The sequence below is a fragment of the Globicephala melas genome, chromosome 3 (assembly GCF_963455315.2).
Source record: "Globicephala melas chromosome 3, mGloMel1.2, whole genome shotgun sequence".
Taxonomy (NCBI): Eukaryota; Metazoa; Chordata; class Mammalia; order Artiodactyla; family Delphinidae; genus Globicephala; species Globicephala melas.
Window position 1 is genome coordinate 164331279 of NC_083316.1, and position 15537 is coordinate 164346815.

At 55.3% G+C, this 15537-nt stretch overlaps 1 protein-coding gene and 1 non-coding gene across 2 annotated transcripts; both read right to left on the reverse strand.

Moving 5' to 3' along the window:
* Positions 1–6562: 6562 nt before the first annotated feature.
* Positions 6563–6635, reverse strand: TRNAA-CGC (transfer RNA alanine (anticodon CGC)). The gene has a single exon. It is a non-coding gene; the product is annotated as a tRNA-Ala (tRNA).
* Positions 6636–7568: 933 nt separating this feature from the next.
* MRPL4 (mitochondrial ribosomal protein L4) lies at positions 7569–15324 on the reverse strand. Its single transcript, XM_030879627.3, has 9 exons — positions 15001–15324; positions 14849–14915; positions 14612–14762; positions 12254–12305; positions 10948–11065; positions 10048–10154; positions 9847–9956; positions 9676–9752; positions 7569–8400 (listed from the first exon to the last, which is right to left on the reverse strand). The coding sequence occupies exons 1-9, from the start codon at positions 15055–15057 to the stop codon at positions 8255–8257; spliced, it is 885 nt and encodes a 294-aa protein (XP_030735487.1). The 5' UTR covers positions 15058–15324; the 3' UTR covers positions 7569–8254.
* Positions 15325–15537: the final 213 nt, after the last annotated feature.

A 15537-nucleotide genomic window follows, 5' to 3' on the forward strand; every position in this document is an offset into this window, starting at 1 on the left:
TTTATTGGATACTGCCAACCACCCTGGACGGTAGGGGCTAAACTGAGGGGTAAACTGAGGCTCCAAGCTGCGAGGTCATTCGAACTCCAGTCTGACTCCCCAGCGCAAGCAGGCCTCTTTAACCGAGTGGACGGTCCCTCGTTTCGGTGGGGCCCCAGGAATCTTCCTGGGGCGCTATCGATCAAGGGTGCCCCTCCCCAAAGGGGCATGTCCCCGCCCAGTGACACCGAGATTCTCTGAGAAGCGGCCGCAGAAAGCCCAGGCACTTTCTGTGAACCCTGGGGGAGAGGACGTAAGGCGCATCACGTCCGGGGCTCCGCGTCCCCCACCGAGGGGGATTCCCACTCCCCCGCGGCCTCGCTTCCCCTTTCGGCCACCAGCGCGGGGGCGTCTTTACAGCTTCCAGAAAAAGGAAGGAAGGCGCGTGGTCCTGACGTGCCGAGCCCCTCCGTTGCAGTCCCCAGGCTCCGCGGGGAAACTGAGGCCGCAGACCTTGACGGGGGAGGAGAGAGGGGGCGCTCGAATGCTTGCCTTCTGCAGGGAAACTGAGGCAGCTCCCAGGCCCCGGAATGGGGCGGGGAGAGGGGGCGCTCAAACCCCTGTCCTCTGCTCGCAGCTCCCGTAACTCGAATCGCGGGCGCCAGCACTAAATCTGTACGGGTGTTTGCCCCGGCTTGTTCCATTAGGGTGTTTGGGGAACATTGTGAGGTCCCGCGCCGCGTCTATAGGCCGTCCCACGCCACCGCCTCCCCCCAAGCAACGCCTGCGTGTGTGACCGCCCAAGACTCGGCATCCACCACGTCAGGGCTGGGGATCCTGGAGTCTCCGAGCGCAGAACCCAGCCGCCTAAGGCTTCCTGTTGTGGCGCGCGCGCCGCGTCGCCAGGGAGACCTCAGAAGGGCCAAGGAGGCCGCGCAGCAGACGGGGAAGGGAGGGGGCTTCAAGGACGCTCGACCCCTTCCTCCCGGGGAAGGGGCTGCGAATTACTCGCCAGCCGGAAAAGAGTCCCTCGCTCCGCCCCGATTGTTCCTAAGGAATTTCCACGGGGATCTTTCTTCTTGCAGTGTGGAAGGTGTTGAATTCCCGCCCCAAACGCACTGGGCAAAGGCGCAGAGCGGGGGCCGGGGACGTCCCTGGGAGGGTCTGGGAAAATCCTCCGCCGGGGGGTCATTTTCCGGAGGATTTTTACCAGGTTCGGATCACTGCTTACTTTGGCCTCTGTCCCAAGTGCGCGGGCGGCGAGCTCCCCCGCGCGGCTCTGGTTCCCCTTACAGCGGTAAAATCGTGCTTCTTCCTTCTGTCTCTCAACACTTGCTACGCAGCGTCGATTGAGAGCCTGCTGTGTGCCAGGCATCGTTCCAGGTGCTGGGGACGCAGCAATGAACAGAATAGACCAAAATCCCTACCATCATGCAGAGATCGTCTTAGTCCGGACGACAGAAACAAAAATAAGGTATATGGAGACATAGCTTGTGATTAGTGCTAAGAGAGAGTAAAGCAGGGAAGGGAATAGGAAATGTGAAGGTTAATAAACCTTTAAATAGAGTATTCTGGGAAAGACTGAGAAGGTGACATTTGAGCAAAGAGCAGAGAGTCCTGACAATATCAGGGAAGGAATGTACCAAGCAGAGAGCACTGAATGTGCCAAGGCCCTGAGGTAGGAAGGAGCTGCCTTAAGGAACAGCCAGGAGGCTAGTGTTGCTGGAATGCAGTAAGGGAGGGAGAGGATTGGAGGAGAGGAGGGAAGGAGGGAATGGGGTAGAGCATGGCCTGGGGAGAACCTTGGCCTTTCCTCTCAGTGAGGTGGGAGCCATGGAGGGGTCTGAGCAGAGCAGGGACACGCCCTGACTCAGGCCTTTACAGGCACCCTCCTAAGACAGCAGGAGCTAGAGTCAGGTAGTGGGGAGGACAGGGTAGAAGGAAGCCAGGAGACGGGAGAGGAGGTGACTGCTCCAGTGCGGGGGAGCAATGATGGAGCCTGGAGTGGGCAATGGCGCTGGGGAGATACGGTCCAATTTGGCATTTATTTTGGCAGCAGGTCCAACTGTGTTTGCTGGGATGTGGGGGGCAGGCAGAGTCAAGGTCAACTCCTTGGTCTTGCTCTGAGGTCCTAGGAGGGTGGAGGGCCATTTCCTGAGATGAGAATGGGGTGATAATAGGGAGCAGTTTGGCAGAAGAAGCACGCACCCCCTAGTCTATGTTCCCTTTGTGCTTTCTTGAAAGAAAGGGAAGCAGATGTTCCCCATCCCTTTGCTGCAGCTACCAGGAAGGGCAGGGCTTCCTCCAGGGTGCCAGGCAGTCTCAAGAAGGTCAGGGAATGGCCCCACTGCAGACCAGAGGCTGTGGACCCAGGGCAGAAATACCCAAACCCCACTCCATGGCATCATGCCTGCTCGCCCCTCATTCTGAGGTCTGGCGTGACCACCTTGCAGTTCCCTTGACCTGGAATGCTCTTCTCGTCCCTGATATGGCCAGCCCTTTCTTAATGGCCTGAGCCTCTTCCTAAAAGCTTTTCCGGACGCTCCCTGACTCCCTGACTCCTTCCATCCTGGGCCACACCCTAAACGTTCCCTGTCACTTGCTCTAATGGTTTCATTACTGAAACTTCATTCACTTGCTGAAATTCTTTTGATTGACCTGTGTCACGTTCATTTGCGTGAGCTCCAGAAGGCCAGGGACCCTCTCAGCTCCAGCATCTGAATCAATGTCTGGTCATTATAGGCAGATGGTCAATACATATGTGTTGAATGAATGAACTTCTCTTATTCTCTGAACATTCTGCACATGCTGTTCCTCCAGCCCAGAATTCCCTTCCTACTGCTTTTACAAGAGGTTACCAGAGGATTTCATCTACCAGGTTGTAACAGGGCTAGGAGCACAAGGAATTGAACCTGGCCCCAGCAGTGAGAGTGCCAAGCCCACTGGACTGCCAGGGAATTCCCAGATGTCTTTTCAAGAGAACAACTTTGTTTCCTTCAGATAAATACCCAGAAGTGGAATTCCTGGATCATATGGTAGTTCTATTTTTATTTTTTAAAAATTTTTATTGAAATATAGTTGATTTATAACGTTATAGGTAGTTCTATTTTTAATTTTCTGAGGAACCGCCATACTGTTCAGGCCATCGTCTGAGTAATATTCCATTGTAAGGCTATATCAGTTTGTTTATCCATTCATCAACGGATAGACATTTGGGTTGTTTCCACATTTTGGCTCTTATGAATAATGCTGCCATGAGCATTCAGGTACAAGTTGTTGTATGAACATCCTTTATTTCTTTTGGGTATATACCTTGGAGTGGAATTGTTGAGTCCCATGGTAATTCCATGTTCAACTTTTTGAGGAATTGTCAGACTGTTTTCCATGGCAGCTGCACCATTTTATCAATACATTCCCACCAGCAATGTACAAGGGTTCCAGGTTTGCAATTTCTCCACATCCTTGCCAATATTTATTTTGTTTTATTATTATGGTGATTGCCATTCAAATGGGTGGGAAGTGGTATCTCACTGTGGTTCCCCAGTCCTTCTGATCTGTCCAGTGGATAAGCCAAGCACAGTCCCGCAGCAAAGGCAACTGGGGGTGTGCACGGACCAGCAAGTACCGAGGGGATGTGGCCAAAGTGCACCTGCCACCAGCTGTGACCTTGAGCAAGCCACTTCCCCTGGTGGTACCTAGATGGCCTCAGCTGTAGAAAGGGATGGTAATGCATCCCTCAAAGGGTGGGTCTAAGATTTTTCTTCTTTTTTTAACATTATTTACTTACTTTGGTTGCGCCAGTTCTTAGTTGCATCAGGTGGGCTCCTTAGTTGTGGCTCGCGGGCTCCTCAGTTATGGCATGTGAACTCTTAGTTGTGGCTTGCATGTGGGATCTAGTTCCCCGACCACAGGTCGAACCCGGGCCCCCTGCATTGGGAGGGCAGAGTCTTATCTGCTGCCTCACCAGGGAAGTCCCGAGATTTCAGTAAGACCATTCATGTGCAGTGAGAACAGATAACAGGAGTTACAAGTTGTCTGTTTCCATAGGACTCAGCTCTGAGAATCCCCCCTCAAACTTCCTAGGCAGAAATACAGACTTGCTCCTCTGTTCCCACAGGTTAGTTCATTCTAGCATCACGGTTCCTCATCAGAGCCCCAGGGTGTAAAGCAAAAATGCATGCCGTTTGGATGTTGATCAAAATATAACTTGGGGGCTTCCCTGGTGGTGCAGTGGTTGAGAGTCCGCCTGCCGATGCAGGGGACACGGGTTCGTGCCCCGGTCCGGGAAGATCCCACATGCCACGGAGTGGCTGGGCCCATGGGCCATGGCCGCTGAGCCTGCGCATCCGGAGCCTGTGCTCTGCAACGGGAGAGGCCACAACAGTGAGAGGCCCGCGTACCGCAGAAAAAACAAAAACAAACAAAACATAACTTGGCTTCTCCTTCCGCTCTTTGAAAGTTTATTCTGTGGTGGACTCTGCCTTGCCCCTGGCTGAGAATCCTGCCCCGGACTCAGGTCCCGATCAGCATCACGTTCAAATCTCGGAACTTGGTGTTGGATGGGAGCCCCAGGTGAGGCTTCTCCAGGCTGGAAGCCTTGGTAGAGAAGAAGGGCCTAGTCCCCCTGCTGTTGACCCTCTTTCTGTCCCCCTCACCTCCTCTCACCAGCCTGTGGGTCCCTCCTGCCCAGCCAGGTGCAAGGAGGAGGGGACAGGGCGTTTCCTCCATGGCTGGTGGCTTTGCCCTTTTGGGTACGCCAGCAGCGTGTTAAAGTGTTCTGGGGGGGCTCTTTGAGGCCTCCTCTTCCTGGAGACCCCTTCGCTGGCATGGAGGCATCTTTGATATGGGTGGTGGCTCTTCCCTCAGCCCTTGGGGTCTGATCCTACCCTCTTATTTCTCCTGGTCCATGCTGACCACCAAGAAGCAGACACCCTGACTCCACCATGAGAACTGCCTACCTCTCGCCCCTGGATCTCCTGGGAGTCAGATCCCAGCCCTGTTGACTCACTCGAACTTTCTTAAGCCGGGGTCAGCCTGAGTCTTTGGTGTCCTGCCTTCAGGGATATTTTCCAGAGGCTGTGAAGTCACCTTCCTCTCTAGGCTCTGGGTTAACGCATGTCCCAAGAGGGTGTGATAGGGCTTTTTGTTTTGTTTTGGCCGTGCCGCGCAGCATGTGGGATCTTATTTCCCCGACCAGGGATGGATGTGCAGGTAGCACATCTGAAGCTCCTCTGAAGAAATGTCTTCACCCATCTCTTTCTAAAAAAAAAAAATTATACAGAATTTCAAAATAGACATCAGCAAAGAGGACATGTGATGAAGCCACATGTGCCAACTTCCACAGTCCTCATGGCCAATCCTGTTCCTTCCTTCCCCTTACACCCTGTCATGGGTTCAACTACGTCTCTTCCCCAGGGGAAAAAAAAAGTGCTAACCCCCAGATTGTGATCTTATTTATAAATAGGGTCTTTGCAGATGATCAAGTTCACGTGAAGTCATTAGGGTGGGCCCTAACCCAACATGACTGTTGCGCTTATAAAAAGGGGAAATTTGAACACAGGCACACACAGAGGGACAATGCCATTTGAAGATGATGACAGAGATCAGGGTGATGTATCAGGCCAAGAAATACCAAGGATGCCAGCAAACCACCAGAATCTAGGGGAGGGGGATGGGACAGAGCCTGCCTCACAGCCTCTGAAGGAATGACTTGATCTTGGTCTTCTGGTTCCAAGAACCATGAGACGGTATTTTTCTGTAGTTGAAGCCCTAGTCTGTGGTACTTTGTTAAGGTAGCCTAGGAAACTAATACACATACTATGCCCTGATTATTAGCACATTGTAGACCTCGGATCATTTTTTTCTGATGTCTTTTTCCATCCTTGATCTGGCAGAGGGATCCCAGTGTCAGCAACAGGTTCTGACCCCTTCCTTCACCCTGTTTCCTGATGGCTGTGAGGTGGACGACTGAGCCTGATTACGCATAGCTACGACTAGGCTGGGCACTGTCAGGACAACAGATGGGTCTTACTTGGGGCCTCGGTGTCCCTGCGGAGCTGGTGAGAGGCACAGGGAGAGGTAGGTAATGGTTTGGGTTTAGCCCAGCATTTCCCAACCAGCCTCTGCACCCCTCCTTCTTCTTTTAAAAAAAATAAATTTTATTTATTTAGGCTGCATTGGGTCTTCGTTGCTGCATGCGGGCTTTCTCTAGTTGTGGCGAGCGGAGGCTACTCTTCGTTGCAGTGCACGGACTTCTCATTACGGTGGCTTCTCTTGTTGCAGAGCACGGGCTCTAGGCGCGTGGGCTTCAGTAGTTGTAGCTCATGGGCTCTAGAGCGCAGGCTCAGTAGTTGTGGCGCACGGGCTTAGTTGCTCCGTGGCATATGGGATCTTCCCAGACCAGGGCTCGAACCCATGTCCTCTGCATTGGCAGGTGGGTTCTTAACCACTGTGCCACCAGGGAAGTCCCTGCACCCCCTTCTTACTACTGGCTCCAAATAGCTTTTTCTTCTTTTAATTAATTAGGCTGTGCCGGGTCTTAGTTGCCACACGCAGGATCTTCACCACGGCATGCGGGACCTAGTTCCCCCACCAGGGATTGAACCCGGGCCCCCTGCATTGCGAGTGCAGAGTCTTACCCACTGGACCACCAGGGAAGTCCTAGCTTTTTCTTTTTTACTCAGTCAAATCTGATGCTTTAAGGATCACAATTTATGTTCATTGAGGACTTTCAAAGAACGTGTTGTGGGCTTCCCTGGTGGCGCAGTGGTTGAGAGTCCGCCTGCCGATGCAGGGGACGCGGGTTCATGCCCTAGTCCGGGAAGATCCCACATGCCGCGAAGCGGCTGGGCCCGTGAGTCATGGCCGCTGAGCCTACGTGTCCGGAGCCTGTGCTCCGCAACGGGAGAGGCCACAACAGTGAGAGGCCCGCGTACCGCAAAAACAAAACAAACAAAGAACGTGTTGTAAGCTCTGAAGGCACTCCCAAGAAGCATTCCAGAGATGTTTTCAGCGAGGAGCAGCCCAGTCGATGGGTCACTGTGGCCGCCTGGTTGGGCCTGCACACCAGATGGCAGTTCTGGCTTTTTTTTTGCATTCATACTGTTTTATTTTTTAAGATTTTTAAAATAAATTTTATTTTTGGCTGCGTTTAGTCTTTGTTGCTGCATGCGGGCTTTCTCTAGTTGCTGCAAGCGGGGGCTACTCTTCGTTGCGGTGCGTGGGCTTCTCGTTGCGGTGGCTTCTCTTGTTGCGGAGCATGGGCTCTAGGTGCATGGGCTTCAGTAGTTGTGGCATGTGGGCTCAGTAGTTGTGGCTCGCGGGCTCTAGAGCGCAGGCTCAGTAGCTGTGGTGCGTGGGCTTTGTTGCTCCGCGGCGTGTGGGATCTTCCCGGACCAGGGCTCAAACCTGTGTCCCCTGCATTGGCTGCCAGATTCCTAACCGCTGCACCACCAAGGAAGCCCTGGGCTGAGTTTAAAGAAACTGACCTCGTTACTTTATAGTCTGTATTGTGACAATTAGCAACAACAACAACTTGTGGGGGGCAAATAACACCAGCAGACTCAAGGATCAGGATACCGGTTTGGTGTTTTTAAATGTTTATTCACTCATTTATTGACCACGTTGATACTGACTCTGTGCTTAGGGAAAATCACTGTGATGAAAGCTCAGGTCTCCACACTGCACCCACTTGGGGAATCAGGTCCACACTTGGACTGAAGGACCATAATAAATGGGACCACAAGCCCCGTCAGGGATGCAAGCGCTCGGTGAGAGTGCTTGGGATTGGGAGGCACCATGAGTGGGTTCCTAGCGATGGCTGGTTCTCTGCGTGCTCCGAGGCTGACTCACCCCAGAAAAGTTGATGGTGGGTCATTTCTATAAACAGTGCCTTGAGGCAGCCGGGTACCCAGCGGTGCCGCGCACCGGGGAAAGAGCCTAACTCGCCAAATGGAATTATTCACAAAACGGCAATGAGCTGTTGTTCTGTTTCTCCTCTTTGATTAAAAAGTAAAATTTCTTACACAAAAGAGACTCGGGGCAGGAGCTGCCCCAAGCTCCTGTCGGCGGCCCCTTCCCGGTAGTGATGCCTGCTTGGCTGCTCTGTGAGTGGCCTCAGCTTCCCACCGGGATGAGGGGTTCTGGCCGCCCTTGCAGGGTGAGTGGGAGGCTCCCAAGCCCACCGGGGGCTCGGCCGGGCTCGGAGCAGGCGCACCGCGTGGACAGCGAGCAGGAAGGAGGCTGGCCGATGGGCCCTGGGGGTGCCGTGTGGGGCTCAGGGGAAATCGCGGTAGGGCAGGCGGAAGGGGTAGAGGGGCGTGTGGCGCGAGTCGTGCCAGAGCAGCTTCTCCTCCAGCAAGGCGACGGTCGGCAGGGTCAGGACCAGGGTCTGGTGCTTGAGCATGCTGTGCACGTTCAGGCCTGGGGGGGCGGGGTGGAGGCACAGTCAGGGCGGGTCCCCCCGGCCCCCAACAGAAACACCAGGGTCTGGTGTAGCGTCCGGAGCCCCGTAGCCTGGGTTCAAACCCTGGCTCAGTCGCTCACCCCCAGCGAGACCCTGGGCAAGAGACTGCCCTTAGCTCGTCAACTTCCAACCGAGAGCATCCTAAGTACCCAACTCTGCCCTGCGCTTGGGCACGGTTCCCACCTCACACCCCAGTGCGGGAGGCTGACGGTAAACAGAGCAGATAAACAAACACAATGTACTGAGGGAGGCCCATGGGGCTGCAGCGAGTGATGAGGGGAAGGAAGGGGAGGGCAGGGCAGGGCATGTAGGGTCTGTGGTCCTCCGGGGAAGACTTGGGCTTTTACTCTGAGTGACGAGGGAGCCCTGGAGGGTGGTGGGCAGAGGAGGGACAGGACCTGACTCAGGTGCTCAGGTGCCCTCTGGTGGCCGTAGTGGGAGCGGGGGGACGGGAGTGCAGGACAGACTGTGGGGAGGAGTCGGTCAGCAGGAGCCTGGGACCAGGGCACAGGCCACTGTGCCCTAACTGTGCCAGTCCAGGAAGATGGTGGGAGCTGGCCCAGGGCGGTGAGAGGCGGTGGGATTCTGGATATGTTTGGAGACAGCGCTGACAGGGTGAGCTAACAGACCGGAGTGGAGGGGGACAGTGTGGTTTGGGGCCGGAGCTGCTGGGAGGAAGGTCTCGTGTGCCAGGATGACTAGCAGAGCCCACGTGCCGCTGTCCAGGAGGCAGCCGGGCACACAGTCAGGAGACCAGGAGAGAGCCCTGGGGATTAGTCACCGCAGCCACTGGTGTGACGTACTCAGGACAGCCCTGATCCTGCGTCTCCGAGTGAGGAGCCGGGTGGGGCCAGCCAGTGGGCCCTCAAACTCACTCCACGCCTGGCACCGTGGCCCAAGCTTGGACAGATGTGACCTCAGAGTGTTTTCTGTTTTTTGGCTGCACCGTGCAGCTTGTGGGATCTTAGTTCCCGGACCAGGGATTGAACCCGGGCCACGGCAGCGAAAGCATGGAGTCCTAACTACTGGACCACCAGGGAATTCCCCTCAGAAGTTTTCTTTAAGAAACACATCATTCTCCCAATATTCCGTCTGGGCAAACTGAGGGTTGGGTGGGGGAGGGTGGTCACTGCCCAAGGCCACTCTGTGACCAAGCTGCAGATACAGGATTTGAACTGGCCCATGCTGTACTCTCTGGGGGTCTGGGAGACAGAGCGGGGCCCTTTGCTCACCAATAGCAGGGACTAGGCTGAAGGTCTTCAACCCAGAGGCAGCTGCCACAATGTTCTGGGGCATGTCCTCGTGTTCTCTGAAACAGAGGCCAAGAGGTGAGCCCCTGCCGAGGACGGACCGCCCCCCCGTCCCCCTACCCCGGCCACCCCTGCTCTGCCCGGCACCCTCACAAGTCCACAAGGAGGACAGAGTCGCCCCAGCGGCGGTAGCGGGCCAGCTCCATCAGGTACTGGGGGTCTGCGGTCGGCAGCTCCAGGGAGTCCACGATGTGCAGGTCGTCCTGGTGGGAGGAAAGGACAGTCTGAGCCCACCCTGCACCCACAGCCCACACCCCAGGACCCCCGTGGCTCCCAGCAGGACTGCTGCTGTACCTGGGCCAGCTTGACCGTCAGCGCCACCTTGAGGCCCTGCACCCGCACTTTCATGGGCAACATGTAGTAGTAGCTTGTGGGGCCCCGGGGGCCATGGGCAACGCCTCCTGTGGGGGCAGAGGTACGTGAATAGGGGAAGGCCCCAGCCGGGCTTGGAGGTCAGAAATCTGCCCCAGGGGCTGGCACAGGGGAGGTAGGAGGGAGGCTGCCCTCGGCCAGGCAGAACCCCAGCAAAGAGGGCAGGGCCTCAGGTAGGGATGGAGAGGGGAGGTTGCATCAGGCATCACCTGGGACAGGTAACTTCACCTCACTGGGGCTTGGTGTCTTCAGCCGTCAAACCTGGGGTGAGGATGGTCTACCCGTGTGTCCTCCCTCTGTTGGGCGCTGGGAGTGCAGCAGGGAACATGCAGGACAGGATCCCTGCCCCCACGCCATTCATATTCAGCCAGACTTGATCCCAGAGGGAACCAGGCAGCACAGGGGGTTGCAGAGGGTGGGGAGACCCAAAGAGGGTCAGGGAGGGCTTCCTAGAGGAGGCATGGCCCAAACACATCGGAAGGATGAGAGGGATTGGCCAGACAAATGGGAGATGACTCTGAGTCAGCTCTGTTTGGTCTTGGAGGGTGTGCAAGGGACAAGGCGGTGCGGTCTGCAGCCACCAGGGCCTGGAAGGCCAAGATGAGGGGCTCAGACTTCACGCAAAGGCCGCAGGAGCTGGGAGGTTTAGGAAGAGCCCTCTGGGTGCTGCGTGAAGTGTGGGCCAGGAGAGGTGAGATGGGAAGTGGGGCAAAAGGGGCTGTGGCCATGGCCTGATGAGAGGCCAAGGCCAGAGCTGCAGGGAAATGGGGCGAAGTGGATGGACTCTCCAACCTCTGACCGCACGTGGGCAGACCTGCTCACCTCCTCGCCAGATTGGGGAGCGGATGCTGCCATGCCTGGCGCGCCCACTGCCTTTCTGTGGCCAGGGCTTCCGGCCACCGCCCCGCACCTCGGCCCTGGTCTTGGTCTTGGCATAGCTCTGTGGGCGCAGAGTGAGGAAAGAGTCAGGTTCCCAAGGGAGGTGCCATTGCAGACGAAAGGTGCCAGGCCCAGGAACACAGCAGTGAGCTGGGCGGACTGGCCTGCTGCTGGGGAGCCGGACAGGAGACACAGAGACTGGGGCTCCATCGGGACAAGCACGGAGTGCTCTGGGAGGGAGAGAGGAAGGGAGAGATAAATCAAGAGTTCCCTCCTGCACTCCAGAACGTCAGCCTCAGAGAGGCAGGGGCTCTGCTGCCTGACACACAGTATGTACTTAGTATTTTTTGAATGATTTCCATGTAGTTGTAACTAAAAGGAAGCTGGGGGAATTCCCTGGCTGTCCAGTGGTTAGGACTCTGAGCTTCCACTGCACGGCACAGGGGTTCGATCCCTCGATCCCTGGTCAGCGAACTAAGATCCTGCAAGCCACGTGGCCATAAATAAATAAGTAAAATTAAATAAAAAAATAAAAGGAGGGCTTCCCTGGTGGCACAGTGGTTGAGAGTCCGCCTGCCGATGCGGGGGACACGGGTTCGTGCCCCGGTCCGGGAGGATCCCACGTGCCGCGGAGCGGCTGGGCCCGTGAGCCATGTCCACTGAGCCTGCACGTCCGGAGCCTGTGCTCCGCAACAGGAGAGGCCACAACAGTGAGAGGGAGGACTCGCCAGACTTGAGGTGGGCGGATGGAAGGCGGGGACTCTGATTGATAACAGCATCATCAGCGCTCTTGGCGTAAGATCCAAACACCTCACGTTGCCCCTGTTGACCTCCATGGCCACACTGGGCCCCTTCTGATCCCTGCCACAGAGGCTTTGCCTGTGTTGCTCCGACGCCCTCCACCCCAGCCCCACTGCCCGCTTCACCTGGTTAGCGCCTGTCACACACCTGAGGTTAAACGCCCCTTTCTCTGAGACAACTTCCCTAATTATACACTTACAGGCATGACTACTTGATTCATGTTCTCCTCACCAGCTAAGACTGGGAGCTTCAAAAGGACAGGGACCTTGCCTGTCTTGTCCCCCAGCACAATGCCCAGGGTACAGTGGCAGTTCACAAAATGCCTGGCAAATGGCCCATCGGTGAATGGGTCAGGAGAGAGAAGATGGGGCCTGAGCCCCACAGTCCAGAGAAGACACAGCAGGGGCGTCCTCTGCCCCCCCACCCCCACCCCACTCAGGGCACTCACAATTCTCTTGAAGTTCTTCTGCCAGATGGCAACCTGGTGCAGGATATCCAGCCTGTGGAGGAAGGAGACACGACAGGCCCACTTCCACTTAAAACCCTCTCCGCCTGACTAGATGAAAACTCCGGCGCTTCCCTGGTGGCACAGTGGTTGGGAGTCCGCCTGCTGATGCAGGGGACACGGGTTCGTGCCCCGGTCCAGGAGGATCCCACATGCCGCGGAGCGGCTGGGCCCGTGAGCCATGGCCGCTGAGCCTGCACATCTGGAGCCTGTGCTCCGCAACGGGAGAGGCCACAACAGTGAGAGGCCCGCCCGTGTACCGCAAAACAAACAAACAAACAAACAACAAAAAAAAAACTCCGGCTCGTCCCCATCCACTTCCAGGGCCCTGTGTGACCTGCCCCAGTCCCTCTCTGAGCCCATCTTGCACCACCTCCAGCTCCACTCTGTGTCCATTCTATGGAGTCCAGCCTCCAAGCCTCTGCACCTGCCGTTCCCTCTGCCTGAAATGCTCTTCCCCTGGCTGGTTCCTTTTCTGCCTACCAGTCTTAGCCCAAATGGTATCTCCAGGAGGAGTCCCCTTGCTAAAGAGGACTTTACCTTACTCCTTTCCTACCATTACGACTTCCTTACTGCCACTTCTTTACAGACTGGTTTGCCTCTCTACCCCTGTGCTGCTCCATACAGTACACACTGGCCACATGTGTCTGGCCACCCCTGAAAGGTGGCCAGTGCCACATGGTGAAACAACAAGATTTTAGATTTATCAGGCTAAACGAAATATATTATTGAAATCAATCTCATTTGTTTCTCACTATTTGGCTACTGGAAGAATTTCAGTTACATGCATGGCTCGCATTGGACAGTGCTGCCAGGCTGGTTTGCCAGGGGTTGGCAAACTATGGCTAGTAAGGCCAAATTTGGCCTGCTGCCTGTTCTTGTAAATATGTTTTACTGGAACACAGCCAGGCTCATTCACTTACACACTGCCTGTGGATGCTTTTGTACTACATCAACAAAGATGAGGAGTTGCCATGGAGACGTTACAGCCTGCAAAGCCCAAAACATTTACTCTCTGGCTCTTTACAGAAAAAGTTTGCTGATCCCGGCTTAGACTGGGAGCAACATCAGCAACCTCGGTGCTCATTCACTGCTGTATCCCTGACCCCTAGGATGGAATCCGGCACATAGTAAGTGCTTCATAAGTATCTACAGAATAAACAAAATACGTCGTTTTTATCACCCTCTAGCAGACTGGGACTCTGTAAAGACAGAGAGCAAACCATATAAATAAGTAACAGTAATAGATTAATAGTACTTATGTGCCAGACACGTACACGTAAGAGACATCACACACCTTGGCAAGTGAAAACTTGGTCCTGGGAGTTGGCCCATATAGGGTTGAGATCTGGCTCTAAAGTTTATAAGCTGTGTGACCTTGGGCAAATTTCTTAACTTGTCTGTGCTCAGTTTCCTTACCTACGAAATAAGAATAATAGAATCCATTCCTGGGGTTGCTATGAGGATCTAGTTAACTAAACTGCAAGTAGGGTGACTTCCCTGGTGGTCCAGTGGCTAAGACTCGCCGATCCCAATGCAGGGGGCCCAGGTTTGATCCCTGGTCAGGGAACTAGATCTCACATGCCACAACTAAAAAGGTTCCGCATGCCGCAACTAAGGATCCTGCATGCTGCAACGAAAATCCCCCACGCAGCAACCAAGATCCTGCGTGCGGCAACTAAGACCTGACGCAGCTAAATAAATATATATTTTTAAAACGTAAATACGCTCCCCCCCCCAAAAAAAAGGGAATTCCCTGGCAGTCCAGTGGTTAGGACTCTGTGCTTTCACTGCTGAGGGCTGAGGTTCAATCCCTGGTTGGGGAACTAAGATCCTGCAAGCCACGTGGCCAAAAATAAAATAAAATAAAATAAAATACAAATAGACTGTCACAGGCACACAGTAAGGACTTAACCACTGTTAGTGCTCATTTTTGCAAAAACCAATAACAGCAACAATAACCAACATTTCTACAGACCATATTATGGGCTAGAATGATCTCATTTAATCGTTTGAGGTTTGACAGAATAGAGACACTGAAGCACAAGGGGGAAGGCAGGATTTGAATCCAGTCACTCGGGTTCCAGAGCTCTGCGTCCCTAACCCTCAGAGGATGTTACCTCTCAGCCCTCACCTTCACACAACTCTGCAGCAAGAAAAACCATCATTCTCTCTTTTCTTTTTTCATCACTCTCTTCTAACAGGTGGAGAAACTGAGGCTCGAGTCCAGGTCATCCTGATTCCTAAATCCCCGCTCCTCGTCCCTCTGCCACCCAGTTTACCATTTCGGCTCCCACTTACCTGGGCGTCGCGGAGAAAACGTCTGGGTGCAGCTCGGTCAGACCCAAGCGCTCCTGCTCGTAGCCCCGCAGGGACTCGACCCAGGCCTGCACGGGACGCCGGTGCGCGAGTACCGGGAGCTCGCACCTGCGCAGCACGGGCACCCGATGACCTGGAGCGATTGGGAGGTCAAGGGTCAGGAGCAAGGGTCAGAGTTTCCGGTTGCCTCCCCTCCTAGGGCAACCCCAGCAACCTCACCCGCGCTCGCCACCGGTTCTGGTTTCTCCGCCGGCAGCACTGCCTCTTCTGCCAGCGCCTTTAGGCCCTGTAAACGGTAAGCAAGACTGAGAGACGATCCCCGGACCCTCCAACCTTTGTCCTCCGACCCCGCCCTCAGTCACCGGCCTCACCCGGCAGCCCTTGGGCCGAAGCCAGGCCCGCGCCCCTGCCCGGACTAGCTGCAGCATTGTAGCGCAGCTCCCCACGCTGAGAGAGGTCAAGGCTTCCTCTGCTGGACTCTCTCGACGCCTCGCGATGACGTCACGCCCGCGACGACGCCGGCCGGGCTTGTATTCGGCGTTAGAAAGCTGGGCGAGCAAGAGCAAAGACGGCGGGGTCCGCTAACGCCTGTCCCTACCTCCGCCCCAAGACTAACCCCAGACGCTAATTTTCACTGCTGGCCTAAAGAACCCTCTGCAACACCTGGGAGCGCGACCCGACAGCAAGAAACCCCGCCCCCTCTTCGGTCCCGCCCCCAAAGAGCCGGTGCGGTAATCCAGCCAATGAAACCTCCCTGCTCAAAGGGCACGCTCCTCGTTCAGCCAATGAGCTCGTTCAGTCTGGAAAAGTGGCTGGGCGGTGCTAGGGCGGGCACCTAAGGGAATATGGCCAATAACTGTTAGGCTTTTTTTTTTTTTTGTCGGCCACGTCCCCAGGGCCCGCCCGCT